Source organism: Plectropomus leopardus, chromosome 1 (assembly GCF_026936395.1).
Source record: "Plectropomus leopardus strain MGB_pleo_1.0 chromosome 1, ASM2693639v1, whole genome shotgun sequence".
NCBI classification, from domain to species: domain Eukaryota; kingdom Metazoa; phylum Chordata; class Actinopteri; order Perciformes; family Serranidae; genus Plectropomus; species Plectropomus leopardus.
Window position 1 is genome coordinate 29,231,050 of NC_142176.1, and position 25,312 is coordinate 29,256,361.

At 38.8% G+C, this 25,312-nt stretch overlaps 2 protein-coding genes across 3 annotated transcripts in view; one reads left to right on the forward strand and one right to left on the reverse strand.

Moving 5' to 3' along the window:
• nfatc3a (nuclear factor of activated T cells 3a) overlaps nucleotides 1-15,658 on the reverse strand; it is a 67,276-nt gene extending 51,618 nt beyond the window's left edge. Inside the window, exon 1 of one of the 2 annotated variants that reach the window (XM_042510103.2) lies at nucleotides 15,072-15,658. In XM_042510103.2, the coding sequence (XP_042366037.1) occupies nucleotides 15,072-15,162 (91 nt within the window). In that variant the 5' untranslated portion in view covers nucleotides 15,163-15,658. Of the gene's footprint in view, nucleotides 1-7,648; nucleotides 7,922-15,071 lie in introns of those variants that run through there. The other variant, XM_088079450.1, reaches the window with a different exon arrangement.
• A 6,546-nt stretch (nucleotides 15,659-22,204) lies between these two features.
• Nucleotides 22,205-24,347, forward strand: ddx28 (DEAD (Asp-Glu-Ala-Asp) box polypeptide 28). Its single transcript, XM_042488211.2, has one exon. It carries the CDS (start codon nucleotides 22,423-22,425, stop codon nucleotides 24,121-24,123), a length of 1,701 nt encoding a protein of 566 aa, XP_042344145.1. The 5' UTR covers nucleotides 22,205-22,422; the 3' UTR covers nucleotides 24,124-24,347.
• Nucleotides 24,348-25,312: the final 965 nt, after the last annotated feature.

Below are 25,312 nucleotides of genomic sequence, written 5' to 3' on the forward strand. Positions count from 1 at the left end.
ACCAGGGCGTCTGAGTCCTGGTTTCATTATGAATGCATTAATCAACTGGCTACCAATCAGGCTATTATCTATTAAGAACTTCTTACCGTATGAAGATAAAACAAAACACAAAGTTTCAATTGCTGGATCAGGTAAGCTGTCAAACGTGCTGTATGGAGCCGCAATCTCTAGGAAGTAATGCAGGCAGGTTGACCACCAACCTGATGCTGTGCTTTGAATTAATTTCGCCTGTGATCACAGATAGCAACCTTTTTTGTACAGACTACTGTGAAGAAGGCTGAATATTTCTACCATGTCTACAAAAATATTGTGTACTGCCGGTGGCAATGGGTGTCAAGCTAAGTCAACAAATACTGTATATAGTATCATGTAATTGCTGTGTTTGATAAAAGGTGTGATGCAGAAAAACATACATCTTCAAACCGATAATGGTGTGGCAGAGTCTTGGACTTTGTATTAGATATCTGTGTTGGCTCAGTGATAGTAATGAGAGCAATTGCTTTTCTCCGGACTCCTCAGATAACAGATTAGAAATCCTTCTGCTGAGCTGTCCTTAAGTGTCCTTAAGTGGTATAACATTCATTTAACACACTAAGATCAAATTAATTATTTTTATTTTCCATGTTGATTTTTATACCCATATCCTGGGGGTAACAAGATAACAGAGAGAGAGACACCACGAAAATCTATTCACTTTACCACTTTTGCCTTTTTTGATATATCAGAATACATGGTGAAGAGAGGAAATTAGCAGTGTTGAACAGATGAGGGTCAGATAGGGGACGACCATGTTACCTGGCCCACAGCCCTCTCCTTGCCCTGAGATAAGATTAGCCTGCTACCTAAAACCCTCTGGTGTGAGGAAAGGGGTGGGTGGTGGGAAACCCCCCAGTCAGAGCCAAACACCAGTCACCTCAGGACAGGAGGTCAGAGAGGAGGAGAGCAGAGGAGCAGGCAGTGGTACTGTTGTTTTATCAATGGCCTTGGTTGCAAAGCCCCTGCACTGTTCCTGAAATCCTGATGCGTCACACACTCCTCAAGTATCCATGCATCAGACAGCCAATCCGGTTAAATAAAGATCTGTAAGAGGCTTTGCTGTATCTAAGATAATAATAGCTCTACCTCACTGGGAGATATTTTAGCGAAGCACATCTTTGTGGATGTTTGTGACACACCACAAAGACGATTGCGTTCTCACGGTAACCACAGGGAACAGCCTGACCCAGTGGTGATGGTGGCATCCACTTTGGCTCCTTGACACAAGGCTCAACAGGCCTCTGGCTGACCGTCGCACTGCCTAGGGATTTTCGCTTGGGGGATAATCCGTAGAGACTCTGTTCCTCCCTCCTCCTACTCTCACTGCACACAAAGTGTGTCAGGGTCCTGTGACCGCTGGTGACACACAGGCCCACATTCTGAGAAAGCCCAGTTTACTACTGAGGGAAGGAAGGATTTTTCTTTCCCGAAGAAGATGTCCTCCCCACTACAGCAGATGCTGGTGCCCTTTATGTGTGTATGGGTTTATGTGTGTATGGGTGTAAAAGTGTGGGTGTTGTTGTGTTCCTGTGTACCTGTGGCTGTGCCTTCCTGTGTCTTTTTGCACTTACTGTGTGGGTTTATGTGAGTGTACTCTAGTGTGTGTATGTATGTGCGCACATCCCAACACATTTTACTGTCTTAGGTTACCCACTCGCCCCAACACCATGTGGTGCTGAAGCTGGAGGGTAACCTTAGCCAGGGTTCCCTTTGTGGTGAGCAAGCAGGTTGATTAGAACAGGCTCTGCTTACATCCCCTGTACAGAAGGCTTTGTGTTTAGCCCAGTCTCCTCTTTCAGCCCTCCTCAGAAGCTGCTGCCCAACAGACCAGAGCAAAAGTGTGCCAACACACCATGTACAATAAGCGTCATGCGATTCATGAAATAAGCTTTGTATAAATTATAAGTTTCCATATTTGAAAGCATTAATTCTGATGTTCTTGAATTTCCTGGTCTGTAAAACAAGTAAAAATCGAAAGGCTCGTTTAACTTTTTTAAAAAACATTTCTGAAGAATTGTAGACATCTGTCAGGTGTCAGGTCTCACAGATGATGCACTCCTGTTTCTATAAATCAGTCCACATTGACAACAAGAGACACGTGTTTTTATGTTCCAAGTTAAAGATGCACCAATTGAACTTTTTCTTGAAAATTTAAGATTTGCATACATCACTGTAAGGAACTAATTTTTGTCCATTTTTATGTTATGTAACAACAGGTCAGAGATTGCTGTAACATTACAAACTGAGCCAGCAGCTGACTGTGACTCAACATACATGTATGTGATATAAATGAAGAGTGTACATCTTGATTAACGCATTAAATAATTTAAAAACAATTCAACAATAACCCATTTATATTCGGAAAAAAAGAAAACATCCTCCTTTGAAGAGGTATTAAAACCCTTTTTAGAATTAAAAATCACATTTTACATTTTTAATATTAGGGTTGAAAGCTATAGATATTTGCAGTATATCCAGAGGAGCTCACAATAGCAAATTTAATTCCTTCCTCTTTCCAAGAACTCTGCAGCTGGCTAGTTGCCTACATTTCTAAACACAGAGCCTGTGACGCACATGCACGCATGTATTGTACGGGCTGGCCTACACCTGTGGCTCTAAACCTTCCTGGCTGGGTTTGTGCCAAACCTACTGGTGATCCCTGTATGTGTAGGTGGTTGGGATTTGTGTACATATAAAATTCAGTAAGAGTGAGGGAGAGAGAGAAATCCAAATGTAGGGGAGTGAGAGGGAAGGCTGGATTTATCTAGAGTTATGAGGAACATATCATATAAACAGTAGAATCCTTAGGGTACGTTTCTCGGTTTAATCGGACATCTGCAGAGCCTTGTTACTGTCTTATCCTGTAAAGTTATGTTAGGGTTACATCAAAAAGCCTTCCTTTGCCGTCACAGCAGACTCACCAGCCAGCAGAGGCTTAACAATGGCAGCCTAAGCCAATGTTAACATATGCCGGCAGCTAAATTAAGCTCCTAATTAACAATCTCATGCCGAGATAACATTATGGGATAAACATAGAGTGCCAAGTAACCACCTGAGCTAAATACCCATCAACGCACAAAGATCCCTCTCAAACACATCACTAATTGCCTTTAGAGTACATTAATTCAGTACTCCAGAAAAGCATCCCAGGAAATGTTGAAACTTATAGTTTAATCATAATGATACCCTTTATTTACATGGAATTTACAAAAATGATTTACAAACTATAATAGTAAAAATAAATTTCAATGTTTAAAACAAATCCAGTCAAAATACTTCCTGTGCAGGCAAGCATTCATTAACAAAGCTAGATTTGCAAGAGCTAGGACTAATCATTTAAAGACATCCAGCACTTTAGAGAAGCTCTTCATGACATTTAGAGTATAACTGACTTTGAGTCTGATTCAGGTTGACTCCACAGGTTTCTCAACATGGAGATGGCCAGTGGGTAGCGGTAAACAGTACTAAAACCACCAACAGTGCTAACAACAATGCTGGCAACAGTGCTAACAACAGTGCTGACAGAGCTAATGGTGTTAAGCCACTATGTCTTTGTCAGAATAAAAAACATCTTAACATGGAAAATAATTGTTTGCGGCTATATCAATGCTTTGAATGTTGTATACTGAACCTTCAATATAAAAAAAACAGATATAGCAGGACATGTCTTTAACTTAGGGTTATATAACGGTGTACAGCGACTAAATGTCTACAGAAATTAAACTCAATACGATATCACTGGATTACGTGCCCCACAACGAGCACACCATGCACACTTCACCAAACAACGGCCACATCACTGATGGTAACAAGCTAATAATCCACCATTCACCTTTTTTTTTACTCCAACAAGAGCTGAAACCAGATTTTCCAAATATTTATAAAGCACAATTTAATCTGTGCTATTGTATTTACATATTGTATTCAGTGACATATCTGGCATCTACTGGCCCAGTAACAGGGACTCATCTTGGCAATATCTATGAGTGTGTTTACAGTTATCTAACAAATTTGGTAACTTTTTGCAGTAACCTGGTTTCATAAAGATCATGTAAAGGAGAAACCTGGTTTCCTTAATCAGGAATCATATGGAAAACCCGGTAATGGACTTCTGCTAGGAAAAACTTGAGGTTTTGGCCAATATGCTTAACTAAGTTTTTTATGCATGCTGCATGTCTGCATGTTGCACCAGGCAAGGATTATTACTGTTAGATTTAAAAATAGCGTAGTTTGTAGTAAAATTAGGTTTCCAAAAGCAGACAATTTCTACATTTCAGACAAACACATACAAACTGAGGAAATACTATATAGCTTATCCTCTCATCTATAGCATCATACGCATATCACAAACACATTTTAAATATGCCAGCCTCAATATAATAGGTAGGGGGTGATGGACACACAGATTAGTCGCATGTAAACACAGGTTTTTGAGTAACAAGGTTATTCCAGTGCATCAAAATGCACGCTGCCCCGCCCATTAACTTGGTTTCTCCCAATAACCCAGTTTCTTATGAGCATGTAAACAAACAATGTGTCAGACAGTTCATGTATGTATTGGTTTTCAGTGGGGCAGGAGAGCCACAGTACATTAGAAGATTGGCCTCCAAGGCAAACACAAGCTGCTTGATGGCCTGCAATAACCCAGAGCAGATAACATCAGAGGCTACTGCTAGCAGGGGTGACATTTAAACAATCTGTCAGGGCTGACTGTGCATGTATCTGAAAAAGTCAGCCGCGGGGAGAGAGAGAAAGAGAGAGAGAGCGCGGGAGAGGGACAGGCAGGGAAACAGAGCTTTTGTGTTCCTTTATGTGTGAGAGACAAGGAGAAAAAGCAAGAGAGACAGAGTGTGTGAGAGAAAAATACAGAGCGGAGAGAGACAAGAAAGAGAGGAAAGCTGACATTTACACACTGTTGATCTGTAGTGCAGCTGCAGTATACACACATAGCTGATAAATGCACAAGTTTGTCCTCCAAACAAGTTCATAACAAATCATACAGATTATTAGACTGGATATGTTTCTGAAATATCCAAGCATCAAACAACTAATGCTAGTTACAAAAATGTAACGATGTTATATCGCTATTAGTGAAGTCAGCGGCTAACCGTATTGACCAGTTATGCATGTCAGTCTGAAGGTTAACTTTTCTGCTCTTCTGTTTACTGCACAGCGCAGCGGGGTCCAATGGTGGCTAGCTAGTGGCGTTCAGCAAATACTGCTAGCAAAGCCGGTCCAACCCAACAGCGTTGCTGTGGAAATATTGTGCCCACCCTCCGGTCTTCCTGCATGTTTCTCCAATGAGTTAGCAGCTAATATTAAACCACAAAACCCGTTTAGTACTGTTAACTATGGTATGACTGTTAACACCATTAGCAGTGTCAGCACAGCTAGTGGTGCTAAAATAGCTAAAGGGGTTTTGCCGCTCATAATTAAACCACTTACTAAATGGGGCTACCCTGGGGGGAGATCAGAGGGTGGCTACCATGTTTCCACAGGTTACTAGCAGTAATCTCTGAATGAACAGCATGGCTCGGGTGTATATTATGAAAAATATACAACCTTCATGATATCAGACTAGATATCGTCTTAGATTTTGGATATCATAATACTGTAAGTGTTGTCTTTCCCTTATATCCACATTACTGATGATTATTTATAAAAAAAATTATGTAACTATTTTGCGAAAACAACAACAGTCAACTCTACAGTACATGATACTGAGGTATTTGCTTAAAAATATTGTGATATTATATGTAAATTTCCTTCTCTCCACATGTCGACAATGTCCACCCCAACCTCCTGGCCTCCACCCACCTTCACACAGATTAAAAAACTGTACTAGCAGAACAACTTCTCATTATCTACGTTGCTTGTGCGGCAGTGGAATAGATGATGAGGATGTGGTGAGTTAATAAAAAGAAATGCAGTGTCCTCAAGTAAAGGGTCCATTTGCTCTGCTTGAGGGAGAGCCTCGAAACAGTCCTTTATCATGGTTGTGATCAGGCCATTACAACACAACAGAAAAAAACTAACAGGAAACAATCAAGGCAAACAGGAAGGCAGCAATCTCCCCTCCAGAAACATAAATGGAAGTGGAATACGTATAGAAAAAAATCTACTCTTCCTCCTCTTCAAAAACTCTTCCTTTCCATCTTCTTCACAGCTCTGCAAGTTTTCACATGTTTAACAAAATGACAAGAATATCTCAACCACAGAGGCCCTGTTCATGTTTTACTCTCTTGAGCATAATGTGCATAAAGTGATCAGCAGTTAATATTTGTAAAACCTCTATCCACAATTGTTGTGCCCTTTTTGCCCAGCTGTCAAAGTCCACATGGTCCACATTCCAATTGTGACCCATGTAGGAGGGTCCACACAAACACATAGGTTTCAACTAAAATATGTAATATATCCCATTTAAAACCTCCTATCATTTCTCTTTTTTTTAAAGTCCCCACAAAAATCACTGTTCCTTGAAAACTCACTTTAGAATATATCACACCCAGTCATAAAAGGAGTAGGACGAGAAAAACTACACAGGGTAGAAGTGCCAATACCAAGCATTAAACTTACTGAAATAAGGCACTGATGAGTAGCCTAAAATGGGATTCAAACCACCCTAATCCTTTGTGTAGCAAGCCTCATAGTAGAATAGGACCAAAGAGAGAAGGAAAAAATGAAAGCAGATGCAGGAGTTCAACAGCTTTCTCTCTGGTGTAATGCAGCCTCTGACATGTTGATACAGCGCAGCCAGCGGTAGCTTCAGTTACACTAAATTTAAACTAGACAGATGCCACACATAGTTACTCATGCCTCGCCCCAGGAAACAAACGTCTCATTCATCACACTGGGTGCTGGGACCCCCGTCAGTTCAGCAGGGTTAGGGGGCACCCACATGGTGATCTAGCCCCACATGTGGACCTCATGCATGACTGTCTGACCTATGACCTTTCTGTCTTCTACATTTTCATAGAAGTATTAGAACCTACAAACTCTATTTCTGACCTATAAAACCTTCAATCTAAAATTATAACATTCACAAAGTCCATATACATTACCTCATCCATCTGTTAAAATCTCCAGCCCTGTTTCTGTTTGTATGTTTTCCCATCTTCTTTGGTTTTCATGTTTTCGACAGTTTTTGGATATAATTTTTTGTGACTTTTGTTATAATTAACTATGGATATCAACAGGTATCAATGTCCTAAAAAAATGTCTAACAAGTCTTACATCAACAAACTTCGTAATTAAAATTACAAAAAAAATGCAAGATAACAGCACATTAGCGAAGTAGTCAAGTGCAGTACAACATCGTGAAACGATGCCACTTAATTTAAAGTTGGACACATTTCAACTGAAAACTTCTCACCAAATTAGCCGCGTGTGTCAATAAAAAAATCTATTGTTATGTCAGGGAAGGTGTAATATACTTTCTAACAAAGTTCAGGACAGCCTGTACTCTAATGACAGCTGCTTTTCTGAGTGGTGGCTCCCACCTCTCAACAAAAGTCTAAACAAATACACACACACGCACACACATACATAAACACACACACAGAGACACACACGAAAACACCTGGCTAGAGTCTGGGAGTGCTGACACACTCACCTGGCGATGTAGCGCACAGCATTCTTCCACTCCTCTCCTCGTTAAGATTGCAAAGTGCTTGAGCAGTAAAAAGTTGAAGGCTGCAGACGTGCTGGGACGAGAGGGGTTCTCCTCCACTAAGTACAAACGAGTCACTAGAACCTGCCGCCTGCCCTCTGCCACTCTCTTTGGGAGCTCAAAATAGTCCACCATGAGAGCGATGTAATTTCAGTCTTTCCCACGACTGAGAGGATCGTGCTCTTGGTTCAGAGACGTAAAGCAATGACAACAACATAGACAAGGGCAAAATTGCTTTCTCTGCTAGTAGCTCTCAGTTTGATCATTTCATCATGCCAAGTCTGCACATTTACATATCTTAATTTCTAACCATGACAAAGACAATCCTGCATGTACAAGCGTATTAACAGAACAAAATCAAACCTGACTAGTCCCTAAGTGGTTGTGGTGACTGCTGGCATCTGGAGATTTCATTAGCCTAGATCAGTCTCTCTGATGTCAGTGGTGGTCTCTCACATCCTGAGAGAGCAGTCAGAAAGGAAAGAAACCTCAGTCATGCTGGTGGCAGGTCTGCAATGCTCTGTGCTGGTATGGCGGCAAATGCACAACCACAAAGACTTCTTTCAATTTTCGAGATAAGAAAAAAGCAAGAACAAAAAAAGTCAATGAATATGGAATACACACAAAAAGAAACGTCTAGACAAAGAGAGTGAGTAAACAAAAATACTGTTCATGTTCCCCTTACCAGCAGCTAGAGAGCAGTGTGCCCCCCTCTCTTTTTATTCCACCCTGCCATCTGAACCCCACATGGCATGTCTGGGCAGAAAGCCAGACACCTCCACCATGGATCTACAACTCTGCCACCCATAAAGGGCACTTCTGCGCCCCCCCGCTTCATACCACCTCTAACGCCCAATGAGGCCACTGCTCGTGACCTGCATAGCCCTTACTCACATATACCTTATTTCTACCACTCACACAACCACTTCACATAGACACTCTATCACAAATGGAGTAAGTGGTACTTGAAGAGATAAGCCCAAATACATGTTGTAACATACTGTAAGATGGATTGTGTTATTTTCATACGTTAAACTTAATTCAAAGACAGTGAAGGAGAAATATGTTCTATAATTAGTATGTACAACCAAGCTTACCCTGTTTGATACTATAGATGAAAGCAAGTGTGAGGCTACTGTCGGTAGCAAGCAAAACCATCACACACGAGTGTTTCACAATGATAGAGCTGTACGCTACAAAGTGAAAAGGTCTGGGACTGTCTGCCATTATGCATAAAGTTACTTAAACTCGTATACTTCTTAACACGTGGTATCCGCTGCAAATATACAGGAGGCCGCCTAAGTGTTTTTTAAACAGCCTAATGATGAATTTAAAAAGAAAAAAGAAGGCACTGAGCTGAACCATCACAGGAAAAAATTGTGCACAAAAGAAGAGAAACATGAGGACAAGCAATGGTGACATGGTATTAACGGAAACATAAGAGGCTCAACGTATGCATTAGCATGGTGACCAAGCTAATGCCTACGGGAAGGTTATAACGTTACAGCAACATTCAACACCCTCATAAGATGTTTTTGGTATGATAATGTGTTGACCACAGATAACCCGTGATTGAATTCACCACATAATGCCAGCAAGAGTAGCTCATCAGATGGTACATTTGTGAGTAAACATTGCATAAGTTTACTTAACTAGTGGCTATTTCATTAGAATTAAATTAAATGTTAATTAAATACAAAATAATAATAATTAAAAACAACTTCAATATATTCCCTCATCTGTGAACATGGTTTCTGCCTGAATTACATCAGCAATTACGGCTGTTAAACAATGATGACAATAACCTGAACCAGCAAATTTGTCTTGATAATTTACTTGAATAATTAATCAATTATCTGAAGTGCCATTAACAATTTTACTGAGTTCATTTATACTAAATTGATACTCAACATGATGTGCAGACCTCATGGTAAACCACTTTTACTGAAAATATATTCTATGGAACAAACAGCCTGTGGAAATTTAAATGTTCAGAGCTTTGAGGGACACACATTAAATCCCATGTGCCGTTTTGTAATAGATGTTGGCAAAGGTTTCACGGGTGGACTATCTCAAAAACAACGATCTGTATGTAAAGATAGCGCTGTGCCCAACTCAGAATTACATCAGTGGAATCTGATTTGGCTATTCAGAATGAATATTCAACTCTTCTTCCCTCTTTTCAATCCAGAGTTTGAGACTTTGAACGGGATTCAGCAGGACGTTCAGTGTGACAGTGACATTTGCAAAACATAGTAAACTAGCTAACTATGGGAACAACGGATTAGAAATGTGGAGAAGGCAGAAGATGACGTTATCTCAAAGCCTGACTGGGTAAAGCATCTACTCTCTCAGGCAGCTGCGTCCGTGTCCGTAGCTGCCTGTACCAAGGAGCACCATGAAAGTGAGGAGTGCTCACTTTGCAGCTAAACCTGGGAAAGTATACTGCACACTGACAAACAAAAAACAGAAAAACTGCTTGACTTGAAGGAATTTCAGCCAACAGAAGGGTCTCCGACTGATGATTCAAATCTTTAGTCAGAAAATGTTTTTTGTGATTTGTGTGAAATGATCCTTCAACTAAACAAATAAAAACTTTGATTTAGAAGAACATCCTGATCTCCATAAACACACGGTTGAGGGAAAATGGCTACAAAGGTATTGACTTTGGATGGACTAACATTTTGCAAACAATTCAGTAAACCAAAAATGAAAAGTGATGAATTCTGCCATTCAACAGAATGTTACCAACACAATGCACTGTGTAGAGAGGGCATGAATGAAAACACAGACAACTGAAAGGCATTACTGGAGATGAACATCAGCAGATCTGACCTCAAGCAGAGAGTACACACCTGCTTGTTGAAAATGGTAAAACTTAAGTGAAAGTTCATGAAAGGGTCTGCAGGAAAATTAGAGAACCTGGAGTTTCTGGTAAGTCTATAAATCTGTTTTCTGTGCTTTTATACAGTCAGAATAAATAAAGTGTGAATAAATTAATTTATCGATTTTAAAGCTATTCTCTGTCCTTCCTTCAGATTTATTTCAGTGAATTTTGGATGATCCCATCTAATTTGCTGACGGACCTGTTCTTCTTTTCAGCTGGCAGTGCACGCAATCAGGGGAAAACCCTTACAGTAAGCTTGCCCAATGCCTCTGAATAGAACAGTGGAATATTTCACCTCAAAGAGGTGACTGTTTCCTGAGCAACAAGAAAACACTCAGAGAGAGCAAGAAAATGAAGAGGCAGACACCCATATGAACAAAGAAGAGCACAAAAAAGACAGACGGAGAGGCAGGGCGCTATGCTGCACCACACCATTAAACAGTTTTTTAAATCACCATTAAATATGCAAGAAGAAATGCTGATGACAGCAAGATAACCGACAGCTGGCCTGAGAGTAAAAGTGTGCAGGAAGCCATTTTTCACTAATCAACTTTGATAAAGAAAAAGATGAAGAGAAAATATCTAAAACAAAGATGATGACAATTGTCATAAACACGAGCAACCAGCTTCCATAACAGCACCCTTTTAGAGAGTTAAGCATTGTGACATATGGTAACTTCTGTGCAGCTGGTAAAAGAGACATAGAAATGTGGCAATGATGTCTCATTTTTATTTTGAGAGACGTCCCCTCTCCTTTTCTCGACATCACAGCCCAGTTGAAGCATCATTCAACAATAAGAAATTTAATGGAGTAAAAACCCGACAGATATTCACAGTAGACGTTCCCCAGCTTGTTACAAAAACAAGCCCTGACTTGATCCTTGCCTTCAGAAAAGGAGACCAACTCAGGAGTGTGCAACTCCCTGTTACTCTGACTGTGTGATCCTGTATTACACTCCAGTTATTAATTTGGACAGGCGCCCCCCTTTTGGGCCAACTCATACAGTCCGGACCAGATTAAAACCACTTGCACAGTGGTGCTTTTATTCCTACGCTTATTCCAACTGCAGTTTTTCCCCTCGTCCCATCTCCAAATCAAACTTTTTTAATCGAAGGAAAAATTGATTTAAGATCGCACAAGCCAAACCTTCATGGAGTCATTACTTTCCCAGAGTTTCATGAAAAGGACACAGCTGAAGAATTCACATGTTCCAGTTGTTTGGGCCCAAAGATGGAAACCAGTGAGAAGCTGAATTTAGCATAGATGCAAAGATAAACACAAATGCCATTAATCAATTCATTTGTGGTTTTAAATCCAGCTCATGACCTTTGTTGTTTTGTATATCACTCAGCCTGTGCACAATGTATACTAAAGACTTTTCCCACACATTTATTGTCAAGTTTTAACTGAATAGATAACCAAATTTTGAAAAGGCAGCAGCTTCTGTCATTCACAGGAATAACTTGGATGTTGTCTGAATTTTTACGGATAGCAGATGACAGATCCAGGACCATCGTTTTTTTTTCATTTCACTGCAACACCACCTGAGTCTAGTTTCCACCGAGGAAGTTTTGTCTGCAATTGCGATGCTTTGTGCAGACATTTGCAATGCATGCTTTCTGAATACATGCCATAGTTTATTGGTTAATTTTCAACCTTATTCAAGTGTCTGCACTGAAATCAGTAAATGCCTTAAATGACAAGTAAATACCAAAAGGGTGAAATCTGCTCCTGACAATCATAATGCATTTCAACTTTACCCGTTCGCATTTTGCTGGAAATTACACTTAAACAGAAACTGCCTAGTGCAGCCAAAATGAAAACACACCCTTCTGCACCTGTAAGACCTTTTAAAAAGTTTTATTTATCCACATATCACATGTGATCAATATCTCATAACATGCTATTTTGCAATTTTTGGATGAATATATAATGCATCCCCACAAGCAACAACTTATTTTGACGGTATGTGACCAGTTGTATACCAAGCACAATCTGTAATGTTCTATACTGCCAGAAGCTAACAGCAGTTTCGTAGGGTTTTCTTTCCTCACAAAAAAACATTAGTTTATTTTTTTTCTTTAAGTAGAAGCATTTCTGTAAGTAAATTAAAAAAACAACATATGTTTAGTTGTGTAGTAATGTTCCTGGCACTGTATGACAACATGACATATTTATTATCAACCTGTTCCATCACTTCACTGCATAAAAGCAAGCAACAAATTTTATCCCAACCATTTATATGGCTGTCAGTTAACACTACATAAATTGGAACAATTTGTCATAATGTGTATAATTTGAGACACATTCCTTTTATTTCAGTCTAAAATATCTGGCATTTCTTAAAGTTTTGATCAAAAGATCTGCCAAATTATATCTGATGCTTCCCATTTAGTTCCCATTTTAAATGTTTTCCAAAACTTAATCCAAAATAGCAGTCTTAGCAAGCAAAGACATTAATTCACTTCATATCTAGTTTTTCACAACCAAGCCTGTATTGATAGCTTACTTTATTTATATTGATATAACACGATTGAGATTATCTGCCATTAATAATTAACAAACCATGCATTGCTTAATCAATCTGATTCTCTTCTTCTTAACTGTGACATTAATTTCCGAGATATCCTTTTGAAGGAAAAATACTGTCCCTTAAGTCTTTTTTTCCTTTTTGATAGGCATTCTCATTTTTGTGGAATACTTTCACCTGCAGGAGAGAGGAGATCGTGTCAAGCTGCAAAGATCCTCATCTAGATTCAAACCCAAGGCATCTTATTTAGCCCAGGACAAAGACACTTTTTTATGTTCTTGGTATTTTCATAACTTGAGGCATTTTAAATCTCAGCAATATATGGCTTATAGTCTGGTCAACTTCAGCACATTACAAAAGCCATACCCTGGGGTGAAAGAAGATACTTACAAATTATAATAGGTCTTGCTATGTATTAAAGTAGTGACGAAGATGACAGAGTTTAGCAGAATGGAGTGTGCTGGAGCCTATTTCAAAACACCTTACAGCTAGATATCAGGTCAGTTATGGAATCACGTTTGAGGAAACTTGTCAAGCTACAATCAAGAGGACAACCTCACCTCCCTTGTACACCTTCTCCTCTTAAAATCTATCTTTATGGCATTGTGTTAGTGTTGGGACTCATTCAGACGGCACTAATAATGGTAATAACTACATAGTTTCAGGGTATATTTAATGAAATTTTAATATTGACAATGTGACAGTATTGTAGAGTTTACTGCCAGTTCTTTTACTAAATGTTTTTACAATGAGGTTTTTTAAAATCATTTGCAATGTGGATATAATAACTAAGTGAGTAAAGACAAATAACAGAACAGGTAGAATAGTCTGGTAAGTTCAGACAACTGTATTACTTTACTAATCAGCCTTTATAACCAGGAAAAGACAACACTGATAAATTTATGATATCCAAAATCTAAAATGACGATTGATGTTTACATATTGCCCAGCCTTATATACATACATAATATATATGTGTGTGTGTGTGTGTGTGTGTGTGTGTATATATGTACATATATATGTGTGGATATATATATATATATATATATATATATATATCCACACATACACACACACACACACATACACACACTTTGGATAAATTGATCTCTGTACTGGCAGAATAAGATAATGCCTTCAATATGTAATTAAGTGCACATAAAAACATTTCAGGACAATTTGTTGTTTTTGTAGCTGTGCATCAAACTTGGACATTTAGGTCTTTACATTTGCAAATATCAACAATAACTAATAACTCGTTTTGTTAAATTAAGTGAATGATCTTTATGACCATGCACACCTAACAATAATTAATAATTAACAATTATTACAGTAGAATAAAACAGCGGATGTGGTTGTTGAAACATTGCATCATCTATCATACTTTTTTTAAAAACTTATTTTGTAAACAACAAGTTATTAAAAGTTTTGACTAAATCGGCATGTGCTTCTTTGCAGAAATGTTCCTCTGTGACATTCAAACTGGTCCCTCCTTCAGCCATACTTCACTTACACCATGTCAACTGGAACAGTTGCAGTCACTCCCGCCAGTTACACGGCGTTTACAGTCGACGTGCAATGTGTTGCAAAAACTGAACGAGGCATTTACAAGTTTGAACTCACAGCTAAATAAGCATATGGCGATAACTGCACTTGTGCCACCGTGCTAGCATGTCAAGCTAATGACAGCTGTTGTTGTGGACATTAGCTGGGCGACCATTGAAAAGACGCGTGATACTTTAATATCTCCATCTCACACAAACACAAAAAAAAACCGTCTTATTGGGGTCGGTTCCTGTTTTACAGAGCACACAGTATCGAGATTGCGGTCGAAAGCTGCCGGGCTAAATTAAGCCAGAAGTAGCTAGGTTAGGGTGAGTAACTTATGTTAACATTACAGCATACTGTGCCGTTAGTTTACTACCAAACCAAGGGGAAACAGACTGACCTGCGGGGCCTAACGGCTGCTGCTGCCCGTCCTCTCCAAAAATCAGTCTGAAGTCCAGCTCCTCATTCCCGGGGCAGTTTGCAGTAGTCATCGGGTTTGACAGCTCGGGTTCTACCCCGCCACTCGACCGTCGACCGCTGGAGCAATTTATGCTCTCCTAAAATGTCACAACATTTACCGACTGCCACCACGCCGAACTTCAACTTCTGTTCATCTAACTCGAGCGCTTTTGGCCATACACGATCCCGTGCTTCCCCCCTCGTTTGACAAATCCAAAATACAGGTCGTTGGCTCCTCTTCCTCTGGCAGTTGACTGCTAAAATTCTGGCTTCAACTTAAGAGAAACTCGTCTGCCCCCCCTCTCTCTCTCTCTCTGTCTCTCCTTCCCTCACTGTTTCTCTGTCTGCCGACCGAGTCAACAACAAAGAGGCGCTTTCTTTGCCAGTCTTTAATCTTCGCTATAAAGCCGATGAATTGTCCTTTTTAATTGTCCCGATCCCCCTTTCTCTCTGTCTCTCCTGCTGTCTGTTTCGCTATCGCTCTCAGTCTCCGGAGCTCCTATCCCAACTTTTACTAACCCCGCGTGACAAGGCTGTTCCAGTGGTGACGTCAGCAGACACAACACAACTCAGGGCGCGCGCACACACACACACACACAAACACACTGCTCCTCCGCTATGGAGTTAATAAACAGTTTATTAAAGCCATATCAAGTTATGGGCCTGAAGTATATTGTTTTGGAATGTTAAATGTTTTGTGACATTCCTGGAAAGTAAAATAATACATAATAATTTACACAGGAAGAAATGGTTAGACACTAAACCAAATATCTTATAAACACTGATATCTTACTTTTGTGTCTTTTTGCCTTTTTTTTTTTTACTTTTGTACTGTAGCTGTATGTTGTAATTCTATGTTGCTTTGGTGTTAATAAATGTAACAAATATTGACCTTTTTGTCCTCTTTTTCATTCTAACTGTTATTGTATGCATGTTATTGTATGTAATCTTGGTGTTGTCATTTTTTTTTCTTAACTAAAAGCGTTTGGATAAAAGCAATAGTACTGTATGTGAAACATTAGTTACTACAGCATGTCTGTAACAGGCTGAAGTTGTAGGCCTACTACGACTATGTAAATAGATTAAACTTTTATGTCATTTATTGATGGCTTTTGGCAATATAGCACCCTGTTAGCTAAGGTGAAGAACAAAAAAGCTATCAAGACATTTAAATTGTTAAATCTTTGTAATGTGATCTAACCTGACATTATGAAATGTAAATATATTTTTTTGTTTGTTTATTTTTTTTAGTTTTAATCTTTGTGTTGTGTCTACAATTTATTTATTTTGTTTATTTGTTTTTCCCCTATACATATCTGTATGCATGTTTGTAATAATCTTGTATTCAATAAAGAAAGTTTGAAAGAAAAAGAAAAAAACACGTATACACACACACACACACACACACACAGCTCCTCAGCTATGGAGTTAATAAACTGTTAATCAAAGCCATATCAAGTTATGGACCTAAAGTATATTATTTTTGAAGGTATTCTATGTTTTGTGACATTTCTGGAAAGCAAAAAAAAAACCAACATAAAAATACATGGGGAACATCCTGCCTCAAAGTTCTAATAATTAATATCTTTGATTATGTCTTTTCAGTGTGTTAATATGCTGTGATTGCAGAACAAAGTGTTCAAAAATTTTCAATTCACGCAGCAAACCTTTTGACCTTGCATCAACTAGGTCTTACAGCACTTTGCTCTATTTAATTGGTCCTCCATTCTCTTCCAACCACCCAACATTAGATTACATCCGATTACGCCTGGCCCTCTCAACCCTACCTCTTTGTGTAGTTCCAATCTAAGCCATGATTGGTGAGTACAATGACATGATGCACTTTTTACCTTTAGATCCCTTTAGCCTGTCAGCACAGGGGCCCATTAATTTCTAATCAGCCAATTTAGGATTGTTAATGGTGCTGCACAGTAGGTAGTGAAGAATAAGCATCTTAATCATAGCTTTTTGGATGATTTAGGTTGTAGATAGTGCAGCCTCAATATCAGCTCTAACCTGGGTGTCACTAAAAAAAAATGTTGTTTCTGTTCTATCTCTTTTAACTGTTTCTTCAGGCTGGAGGAGGGTGTTTGAAATGTTGTCCTTTATTTTTCCCCTGCTCAAATGGGGATTTTTTAACAGCCTTTTGCACTTGGTGGGACTGAGAGGGTATTTCATACCAGGACACTAAAATAAAATGTTGGCCAAAGGCACAATGCGTTGAACAGGTAAATAAACTGTGACCAACCGTTCTGAAAATGTCTACAGTAAATCTGTACGGCCAGTCAAAGAGATGTGTGCGTTTTAAAATCCATTTTGTTAAATGCAACTTTGACAATGCAAGCTAATGAGTAATGCCTATGTGCATATTCAGTAACCACACAGTGTATTCATACTCTAAGGAATTCCTTTCTGTTATATCACAATGCAATTCTTAGAATTTCCTACTAGTGGTATGGTGGCAAGGGTAAATCTGCAGGTAGAATAAAGCAATAGTAAATCCGTCTGTATACTGACTGTTCCGCTGTCTTTAACCTCTGTGTCTCTATCCAACCCATCAATCTCCTTGGGTTAATCTTTATTGGTAAGCAACACAGAGGTTAATGCACTCTAAAGCTTTCATGTGTTGCTGCTTTGATGATCTTCTTGCCTGACAACATTTGTTTTAGAGTTCAATTATTTCCTGCTTTCACCCTGTTGGAGATATAAGTATTGACAGCACGTGGGGGTATTCAAATTCTTGTTGTGAAGCCCCCTCCCCGTACTATGCACACACACACACACACACACACACACACACACGCGCGCGCGCGCACGCACACGCACACGTATGTGGATTATCAAGAGTGTCTTCTTCTATCAAGCAAGTTTTTAATGTTTCACCAAGGGTTTTTGCAACACTGATAAGCAGAGTTATAAAACAGTGGAAGCTTTTATGATGTGCATTTTAGCCACTACTAATTCTACCCATCACAGATTAATGAAACTAGAGCAATATTTTTTTTACAGTTACGATAAATTTGCAATTAAAGAAACAAATATCTACAATTAAAGAAACAACCGAGAACATTTTTTTTGTATAAACTGAATTGTCATCTTTTCTTTTATTTATTGAAGCCAAACATGCAGAGAATAAGAAAGGGATCACTTATTATATTGCTGAAAAATAATTTATGCAAGAGCACATTTTGATGTACATCTATCAACACAACTTGCACGCATAGCAGACAACAGCCTCTTATTTTTCTGACACAGCCACACTACATATACCTATGCTAGATGCATGTGGGCGTACAGACAGGCGCTCCGCTCACAAATGCATCTGAAAGCATCAATATCACATTTCCTGTGGTCTTTATTTCCAAGCAAAAGCACAAAGTTTACCCTTGATTTCTATGCCACCTTCTGAAGAAATGCTCTTTCAAAAGACTGAAACTTGTTCTTTTTAGTACTGTAAGGGTTGGTGTCTCTAAACTTCATACAATATAGTAATATCTTGAAGGTTTAGACTGTTTTCAGGTGTGCAGTCTGATTAACAGGTAAAAAAAACCATTTCTACTCAAAAATGTGTTGTAATAAGTAACATTGCTCTCGTTGAAACCTTAAAGAACAAAGGAGGCTATTTTTGAGGCATAATCTAAGCAACAGTACTTTCAGATAGTCACACATACTTATTGCATTAAATCAGTAATGTCCCATATAAGTAACAAACAATTTCAGTCTATATTTAGATATACTATGGAATGAGGCCACTAAATTATTCAAGTTTCATATTTGATTGACTTGCAATGGAACAAAGAGGCAAAACAAATTTAACTGGAATATCATCCTTAACTGCTGCTATTGCCCTGTCGCAACATATTTGAGTCGATACTTCATTAAAAATAATGCAAGAAGATGATGAAAGGAAAATACTGATTCAGAAACACTCCTTAAAATGATGCAAACACACTAAGGATTGATCTTTTCAATTATATCAACTATTTAGTGTTGCACTCCACACATGCTCACAAAGGAATGGAGAACATACAGTTTTAGTTCTAATGAACCCAAACAGTTTTTAAATAACTGACTGTAAGACTTGTTCGTCATATTGCTCTAAAATTAAATTATAAAGTAATCATCACATTATTATGTGGCACTGACATGACTTGACTGAACTTTCTCCTGTGCTGCAGCTGTGTCTCCAGACCCTCCCGAGTCTAATTCAGGTTACCGGCGTCTCTTATCTTCACTGATGACCTTTGAAGGGAGGAGATAAAGAAAACAAATTGTGTGGGAGGCTGTAGATGTGGTTTGTGATATTATGTTCTTGTAGAGAAAGTTATGAAGGAAAAAAAAAAAAACATCAACAGCATCTGCCCCCACACTGGTCCTGTTTGAGAGGTGTCACTCTTTCAAGGATTGGGGTTTGCACACACTGCAGAAATGCAACGCAGCACCTTGGCAACACGCGAGATGTTCACTAAATGTCATCAAATATCACATTGCACACAGGCCTGTAACAACAGAATGTCAGCTGATAAAGGTTTTAAGGCTCACTTTGGCAATTACACTGTTTTGTAGACAAAATCTTATTTTTATTCATTCTGCTGCATTTGAAAAGTAATTTCTGCATTTTATTTATTTTATGACTGAATTCATCTGTATTTGATTTATAGACTAATGCAACAGAGTAGAATAGTGAGAGATATGCAGATTATTGCAGAACAAGAGGTTATAGACAAACAATATGTTTTATTTATTTTGAAACCATCTGAAAGAAATATCGTTGAATTGTGAGAAAACTTGCAAAAACTTGCCATCAGAGCTCCGAGTGGCATTTATGGGGACAGAAATCTTCCTTGTTGATTTATGCTGCCCTCTGTTGATTAGTCTGTGAAACTGTTGACTGAGTGACGTGATAAGCGAGTTGGACAAATGCTTCTCAACATGCAATCACAAGAACATGGTCTAATCATGAAATATATATATATATATATATATATATATATATATATATATATATATATAAATGATTTTTTATTTATTTTAATGTTTAATTAATTTAAATTGCAGGTACATTACAGAAAGCCATTTAGATGTAAGCAACCAGTATTATGCCCAGTTCAGTGTTGTTTTTTTTTTTTTTGTTTTGGAACACCCCCAGTTCATTGGGGATTCCACGGCATCGGTTTGTCCAACATGTGACTCTATTACTGAAAGTGTGTGTGATGTTCTGTAGCTACAGTTAATCAATCGGTGAGCTGATTCATTCACAGCACATGGGTAGGGTAGCTGGTGTACGATCAATGCTACATGTGACAGCAACACTGAGGCACACAGCTGCTGTCCTTTTTTTATGCAGGGTATAAATCTAAATGTCCTTTGCAGAAATATAATATGATGGGAAGATAAAATATGTGAACCCAAATAAAAAAATAAAAACATTCCTTGCAGGCAACTGGAGGGAGACAAGGCCAAACTGCAGAGGCTTATGTCCCCCTTTGGACCCTCTCTGGATGCCTGCCTGGTTAGATTAGTCTCCTTTTTATTAGCTTACACTCCCAGTGGCGAGGCAGCAACACTGGATTATCCCCCTAAGAACTCCGGGGCAGGCATACAAAATTATTCCTGTCTGCTGCCTTTAAGTAGTAAGTGTAAACATGTACCATGTAGGCATGCTTTAAAAGATTAATAAATCTTTCAACAATGCTCAGAAAAAAATGTCATTCTGCTTTCTTTGTCAATTCTCAGATAAATACAAATGAACTTATAACGCCTCGGGTTTGGTTTTCACTGAGGGGAATTGCCAGAGCTCAGTCATGTTGACAACAATTGACTGTCACTGTTGAGTCAATGACAACGCTTTTTTTCACCCCCTTCTAATCTATTACAACCTCTGACATTACTGTACTGCAGGCAGTGCTGATTCACCAGGGCAATGATTAGCTGATTGATTTACCATTAGAACAGACGTACCATGTACAAGGCTTCGAAATAAATACAGTAATCAGGCTGGAAAAGAACACTTGTCTATTGATGGTACATTGATTTTTTTTTTGTCTGAAACTGTTATTTTTACTCTTTTTTTTGCAGACAATATGGTGAAATGTAACTAAGTCCATATCATAAATACTCTACTTAAATACAAATTTAAGGTACTTTTATTTTACTTGAGCGTTTTTATCTCATGCCTTTTTCTGCTTCTACTCTATGACACTTAAAAGTAAAGTAAATATATAAAAAATATATAAGTAAAAGTAAATATTGCACTTTTTACTCCACTATAATTTTTTGATCACTTTACTCACAAGTTACTTTACAAAATAAGACTTTTGTGCTCATACCATACAAACATATAGCTACAAGTGCAGCTGAGACAATTGACTGATTGATTAGGAAAGTAATTGACAACTATTTTGATAATCTTTTAGAAGATCTTTAATTTAATTTTTTTGATGATTCCAACTTCTCAAATATAAGGATTTGCTGCTTTAAATTTTAATTAATTATTTTGATTTAAAAAATTGATTATTTTTTCGCTGCATTTGAAGACTACTTCTACTTCTAATACATTACATATGTTTCCATATTTCCAGAGTGTAATTACATACTTATACATACTTTTACTTAAGTCCCATTTTCCATGCAGGGTTTTTACTAGTAACAGAGTAGTTTTTTTTTCTTTTTCTTTTTTAAAATACAATTTGGTATTAATAGCCTATTTTTATGGTTGTCGGCCTAAATACTTCCTCCATCACTGTATAGAAATAATTAGCCTACCTTGTAAACTACCCAAATAGTATGTACATAATATATTTTCTTCACGGAATATTAAATTAAAATCATTAAATATTGCGCTGACAAAGAAAGGCTTTCAAAACTTTATCTGTTGCCAGCATTTCTGTGTTTATTTAATATATTTAATAACAATCATATTTAATTTTTCAATTACTGTTTGTATAGTTATCATGGAAGTTTTATTTTTGTTTCTTTTACAGTTGTGTTTATATTCTTATGTTTGTATTTGTGGCCGATTTTGAATAAAATGAGAAAAACAAATATGTATTTTGCGTTTCTGCATACGTCATCACCCCACGCCCATGTGACATCATCAACATTCGCCAGTAAAGCATGGCGATGTAGCTGTCAAATTGATCGGGATGCTAAGAGATTTGCAATGTTTTTTGGATATTTAGAGTGACTTTTAAAGATTCCCAGCGCTTTAAACTGGTTCCGTTTTCATAGTTTAGTCGTTTGTTTTCGTTTCTGTTGACTCCTAGCTGCTCGCGCGACAGTTAAACATCAAAATGCACTCCGTGAAGGTCGGCTGTTTGGCTTCGGCTGCATCGCGAGCTCTCAGCTCATGTGGAGTCCACTGTCGTGAGTTTCTTAAAGTGTCTGCTTGCTCTCATGGTCAGTGCTCTGCTAATCAGACTCGTTTTTGTCGCTCAGCGGCCTCGCCAGAGGTGACAGTTATCCGTATTCCTCGCGACATGCAGAAGCACATTGAAAATGTGAAACAGACTCGAGGCAAGTACAAGATCAACAACATCAAAGCCGGAAAGCTCCTGATCCAGAGCAAGAACCCTGATCTGAACCAGTCTGCTGCATACACTCTGGGGAAGTTTGAGCAGCCTGTTTTGTGCTCAAAAGGATGGAAACATGTCAAATCATTCGGTGACTATTTCACCATAAACAACATCAAGAGTGTTGCACCTTTTGTGGTTGAAAATCAGAATGAGGACGAGGAACAGAGAGCATCTATGACATTTCATAACCTCCGCATCTGCAAGGAGCTGGTGGAAGCTTTGAACAGTATTAACATTACCCATCCCACCACGGTGCAGCTGCAGACCATCCCAAAAATCATGAAAGGTCATAATGTTCTCTGTGCCGGAGAGACGGGCAGTGGGAAAACACTAAGTTACCTCCTGCCTATTGTGCACAGGCTGCAGGCTGAAAAGGAACCAGAGATGTACGATGAAAAAGAACACAATATTCGTGCTGTGGTTCTGGTGCCTTCCAGAGAGCTCGCCGAGCAAGTGGCGGCTGTGTCAAGGACACTGTGTGCTCCATTAGGCTTTGTGACGAGGTCTGTGGGTGGGGGGCGAGGTGTTGGTCACATAAAGGAAGTCTTCAAGAGGGATCATCCAGATATTTTAGTGGCCACACCAGGTGCGCTGGTCAAGGCCCTGCGGAGACGCTATTTGGACTTGAGCCAGCTGAGCTTCTTTGTGGTAGACGAGGCTGACACCATGTTCGACCCCAGCTTTTCTGACATGCTAGAGAACATCCTCAGCCACACAGACATTGCTAGTAATCCCAAGGAAACACAAGGCCTCAGCCGTAAGGCCCAGCTGCTGGTGGTCGGGGCCACCTTCCCCGGGGGTGTCGGGGAAGTGCTCAGCCAGGTGACAGATCTTGGCAGCATGGTGGTCATCAAGAGCAAGATGCTGCACTTCCTCATGCCACACGTCAAGCAGACGTTCCTGAAGGTAAAGGGTTCTGACAAGATCCTGGAGCTCAACCAAGCATTGAAGCTGCTCCAACAGAAACAAGGAGGAGGTGCTGCTCTGGTGTTCTGCAACAAGTCTGCCACCGTCAACTGGCTGGGGTACCTGCTGGAAGAGATGGGGGTGAAGCACGCACGTCTGCAAGGGGAGATGCCCGCTGCTGTGCGTGCAGGAATCTTCAAATCCTTCCAGAAGGGCCTGGTCGATGTGCTGATCTGCACTGACATTGCTTCACGAGGCCTGGACACATCCCGAGTGCACTTGGTTGTCAACTATGACGCCCCAGAATCTCACACAGACTACATCCACAGAGCCGGGAGAGTGGGGAGGGCAGGAGGGGTGGAGGATGGGGAGGTGCTCAGCTTTGTCACTCATGCGTGGGATGTGGAGCTGGTGCAGAAGATTGAGACTGCTGCACGTAGGAGAAGTAGTTTGCCAGGGATGGAATCTGAAATGCGTGTGCCAAAACCCAAAGTAGCAGAGGCGGAGGAGTAGAAATGTGTTTTTTGTATGTTTGCAAATAGAAAAGCCTCTGGTGAAAATGTTACTGTATGTGTTTTGTTGGTACTGAAATGTAGAAAACATTGTCAGCAGAATTAATCAGACAGATTTGTTCAAAACAGAATTATAGGTGGCTGTTTTTCTTTTTTCTTTGCCTAAAACACTTTATTGTATATATATTTTTTAAATCAAGAATAAAATTGCCCAGTTATGCTTGATCGTGCTTTGGAAGAAAATTCTACAAACATATTTGCTTTTTTTGGTACTAAACTAGCAAGCAATTGGGAAAAAATGCAGGAAAATTACTTGAAAAAAACAAGTAACTGACCCCGTAAAAGTGATTAAAATTATGATTATTTTGTGATATTGATAATTTGTGAAACATTTATTACCAAGTTGCTCATTGCCTTTTTTTCCTCGTTTTCTAAAAAAAAAAAAAAAAAAATACAATACCACCAATATGCTCAGGGTTCAAAGGATTAAATACTTGTGAAAGGCATCTGAAAGCAGGACAAGTATAGTGATGTCAGTCCAGGTTTCAAAGGGTTAATCTGTTCATTAACTGCTTATTTAGACTTAAAATACTGATTACATTATTTGCAGTCAGCTGATGCAGTAATTTATTTTAAAAAATGGTTGGACTTCAAAGTAAAATCAAATCGTATACTTCTCTAATCTTGTTTTATTTACCTCAGTTAATCTATTGAGCAATTTGGAAAAATGTGTTATCTTTGAAAAATGTACTAGCCATTTTCTTTATGACAAAAAACAAGATTTTCTTGATCCTTTAAGGGTGTGTTGGTCCAGTTTTGGCTTCTCTTGAATGCAAAAATAACATCCTGAAATAGATTTGATACTGAAAACAGAAACTGTCTGGGTTGGTGAGTGTAGAGTAATTTTTTATGTAAACCTGTGCAACGAAGTAATGTGATGACTGTGACTGACATTTCTGTAGACTTTTAACAAAACAAAACCTGTTGGCCACCTGAGTTTAAGAGTTTAAATAATTTCTCCAACACCGCAGCACCCTTAATAATTTGAAAAAAAACAAAACAGCAGTCAACTTTGCCCGATCTACCTCTTAAAATGTGTAAAATATGTTTTATATTGATAATATCATGCAGACAAATATTGAATTTTCTGGAGATCCTTTTGTAATCATCCTTACCATAATTTCAATAGT